This window comes from Xyrauchen texanus, chromosome 11, assembly GCF_025860055.1.
Source record: "Xyrauchen texanus isolate HMW12.3.18 chromosome 11, RBS_HiC_50CHRs, whole genome shotgun sequence".
Taxonomy (NCBI): Eukaryota; Metazoa; Chordata; class Actinopteri; order Cypriniformes; family Catostomidae; genus Xyrauchen; species Xyrauchen texanus.
Window position 1 is genome coordinate 8447906 of NC_068286.1, and position 4070 is coordinate 8451975.

Below are 4070 nucleotides of genomic sequence, written 5' to 3' on the forward strand. Positions count from 1 at the left end.
GCCTAGGACTAAAGTATTTATTTTAATAAATTATTGCCATTATAAAAAACAATACACATGTGTGCTAGCAAGTGAAAAGGTCTGCACCAATTACAGAATACTTATTGAATTTCACACCCTGGTAAGATATTTTATTGATATTATATATGTATAGTTGCACACACACACACACACACACACACACACACACACACACACATGGTTCACGCTACTCCCACACACATGCTACAGTACCCGAGCTAATTTTCTCTGTGTACGGATATGACATCAACACGCACAGGCGAATGACATATGTATATTCAATTTAGCATGAAATCCGTCCCGATTTTTAACAAAAAATAAAGTTACATAGTGTAGCTTTAAAATAATAATAATAATTAAAAAAAAACTTAAAGAAATACATATAAACCAACACAGATGTTTACATGAATAAGATAAAGAAGACAAATAATTGCAGAAATAAAAATAATTATATTTTTTATAAGTCATGGATCAGGAAAGAAAGGATATAGGCTACACTTTTTTTTATTATTATTATTAATAACTCAAAAAGCATGTATTGTCAAAATCATGAAGGATGTCACAAGGGACAATCTGAATACATGGACAATTTCTTGGTATTATTCATCTTCAATGTAGTATTACAGACCAGACCTGCCAGGAACTGTTGTTCACTTATACAAACTATGTCTATAAAATGGGACTCTTAACACATTTCTGGGTTTACGCGGAAATACTTAATCAAATTCTACGATAAGGGTCTGATCGATGATGACATATGGGAAATGTGACGCAGATGTTATAAAACCATACAAATAAACCACAAATTCTTCCTTTAAGATATTAATAATTAAGGTGAAAAGACACAAGTTGTTTTTGAAATATTCACAAGTCCATGTGTCGAGTCTGAAGTCAATAAAAAGTCTCAAACTCGAATCCCCATCTCTGGGTTAGGGTTAGTTTTTCATAAAAACCTCAATCTAATATTCACCTTAAAAACCTCATCTGATATGACACCATTTCACTCTCTTTTCTGGATATGGGAAACTGCAGCAAAACATGAAATAAGGCACTAAACTGGTCACTTAATATTCATAAGATCAGGCTGGTAAATGTTATGTCCTATGTTGTTTCAGGTATAAGTGTCTTCAAAATGTGTAATTGGTTTTGTACCCAAGCTTTAAAGCTTATTCTGGAATATTAAATAATTACTTTGATTTTACCACATACAGTACATTTCTAGACTAACAGGCAAAACCTTTGTTACAGTGAGCCATTCTATTCAATATATAATCAATCTTTCTGTCTAATCTCACTTTGCAAATCAACATGCGCATCTGTGAGTCAGCATTTCATATCATTCATGCATTTCTTTAGGTCTGTACTTTTGCTCTTATTCTCCCCCTCCCCCATTTCTCTCTCTAGCACTTGCTCACTATCCCTGGTCTGCCAGGGAGAATTTGGAAATTCCGCTGATGTGACCTACTTGACTGCTGGGAAATGCCGAATATCTGGGAATCCCTTTCTAGGGCTATAAAACAGAGAATCTTCTCTCAACACTTTCACTCTAAGCTCCACACACATTTTCACTTTCACAGAAATCTCAACGAACCGTTGGAGCTGATCATCTCTGGATTTATAACCTATTCATTTCCCTCACACTCTGTTTATGATGGCATTTTTACCCAAAACTCTCCTTCTGCTGCTGGTTGTAGTAGTTTGTATCCAGTTAAGTGGAGGTAAGCCATCAACGATAGTTCTAAATCTTTTCATCTAAAAGTGTTCTTGGAATCACATTTTAAATGTTGCATGTGTTAAATGTTGCTGTTGAAATATGTATTTTAGAATGGTGCATATTAGCAACATCGAATAATCTTTCAACCCTTATTTCCTCTCTCAGTTTTAGCGCAAACGGTTCCTGACAGGTGCTGGTGTTTGAAAACTTTGAAGAAGCGTGTCCCAAAGGAGGATGTTGTGGAATTCTCAATATTTCCTCGAAGAGCACGCTGCAACAACATTGAAATCATGTAAGTGTCACTAAATGTGTAACCTTAGCATGTTATACAAATGTTCTAGCTATAAATAAGCAATATTATGTGATGCATTTTCATTATCCGGTCTTACAATGTGTTTATATTAGCTACAGGTACCAATATTATGATATATAAGATGCAATTTATAGGCTAGTTCTATATGCATTTAAATTACCTTGAATTTGACAGCTGCTAAATAAATGCACACTGTATTTCTATTCTCTAGGTATATACATTTAAACTTTGTTAACATGAAATCACTGAATCAAGACTTAGTTTAAGAGTCTTATTCATTTGATATGCTTTTTCTGTTTGCAGATTGACACTAAAACCTGTAAATTCAACTATACCTTCAACAACAACAGAACAAATCCAACGCTGTTTAAGTCCAGAGACCAGGCAGGGCATTAACCTACAGCATTGCTGGCAAAGGTACTTTATTATTTTGCTTGCTTTTTCAGTCAGTTATAACCAACTAATTCTGGACAATATTAGCTAATTATAATGCACATAACTATTGTCACACTTACTCAATTTGGTAGTAAAATTACCTTTAGTATGTCAGTCAATTTAAAAACAATTCTGTTGCTAATGTGTATCTTTTGATATATTATGCATTAAAATAATGTGCATTTGAAATATAAATACAAAGTGATTTAATCTGGAAGGGTTTGTCACAAATACTGAATAAATGTTCTTTGATCGCAACAGGAAAAACACAAATGGCACCAGGAGCACAGTTAAGATGTCTGAGTGTTTCTAAAGCCATAAAGGACAGATGAACAGAGGGGGGATTTGGAAACTCTAGAATCCCTGTGAGCTGAATTCCATCCGGTCACATGACCCGCCGATGTCCAATCAGAATCCTGGGATCAGAGTTTTGGACTCATGCAGCTGAAGGGAAATCACGAGACCCTAAAAGCTCCAGGAGCACTGCCAGTAACTTCCAGATGTAGACGTTTTTGGCTAAAGCATTCAATTTCAGATTCACTTGCTGTGAGACTGTAGCACTGACTGCAATATGATTACAACTGAATGTTAAGCAGTATTTAAATGAATTTATTTAAGCTGTATTCAATTGTTTAACTTATATTTTTAATGTAATGCGAAATGTTAATATAATGTGTATTTGTTACAGAACGTGTTATTTCTGCCTGATCTGACCCTTAAAAATGACTTTCATTTATACAAATAATTTGTCTTAAAGAAATAAAGGCAAAACATCAGTACAAGAAAGGTACACGTATCTGAAAAGAGTAACACCTGTAGGTTAACTGATATTTTTACTGTGTCGTTTTGTATTGTTTTGTAATTTTGTAATAAACTTTATAAAATCATATGCAAGTCCCCTTATTGTCCTCTTGATATGAGAATATGTATATCTTACTAATTCTATCAGGAGAAAAAATATATTAGTATATGTCTATATTAAGACATCAGAGGAGACAGCTCTGCTGAAAAAAATCACCCATGTCCCGAAGTAACTTTATACTGCTAGCAAGAACTTTTTCAAAGATTTTACATGAGCCCCATCTACTGGTCATGTCTAATGCTTTTTGAATGATGAGCAGCAATAATTTAGCAGATGCTACAATATTCAGAATGACTTTAAGTTAAATTCTGGTGGAGTCTATTACAAGAAATAATTTTAAGGGTCATTCTCAGTTATATATATATATATATATATATATATATATATATATATATCAATACTGTAATTTAATATATATATGATATTATATGATATATATATATATATATAGGTACTGAATATATAGTTCATAGATAGGTCATGATATAACTATAAACAGCAATTTTCAGCCTAATTTAACAACATTTTGGAAATTTTAGTTGAGGAAAACATGTAACAAATCAGGTATCTGCAATCAAAAGTTCAAGCACTAGGCCATTGATAGTAACTGTTATAGAGCAATAGACATTTGTCAGCTCTGATATCACAGTGAAATTTCAAGAAAGTGTGAGAGCCCTCCCAGACAGACCATTAGGTCGAAAAATGTCAGTGATCTGCATCTCCAG

The 4070-nt window shown here is 33.4% G+C and overlaps 1 protein-coding gene across 1 annotated transcript; it reads left to right on the top strand.

The window, feature by feature from the left end:
• Window positions 1–1447: 1447 nt before the first annotated feature.
• LOC127651887 (C-X-C motif chemokine 11-like) lies at window positions 1448–3362 on the top strand. Its single transcript, XM_052137932.1, has 4 exons — window positions 1448–1739; window positions 1901–2027; window positions 2352–2465; window positions 2745–3362. Exons 1-4 carry the CDS (start codon window positions 1670–1672, stop codon window positions 2794–2796), a joined length of 363 nt encoding a protein of 120 aa, XP_051993892.1. The 5' UTR covers window positions 1448–1669; the 3' UTR covers window positions 2797–3362.
• The last annotated feature ends 708 nt before the right edge of the window (window positions 3363–4070 follow it).

Excerpts from the sequence above, each read along its gene's own strand:
- LOC127651887 (XM_052137932.1), top strand. The coding sequence starts at position 1,670 with ATGATGGCATTTTTACCCAAAACTCTCCTTCTGCTGCTGGTTGTAGTA. Across the intron at positions 2,028-2,351 it reads TGCAACAACATTGAAATCAT|ATTGACACTAAAACCTGTAA; the intron begins GTAAGTGTCACT and ends TTCTGTTTGCAG. Across the intron at positions 2,466-2,744 it reads CTACAGCATTGCTGGCAAAG|GAAAAACACAAATGGCACCA; the intron begins GTACTTTATTAT and ends TGATCGCAACAG.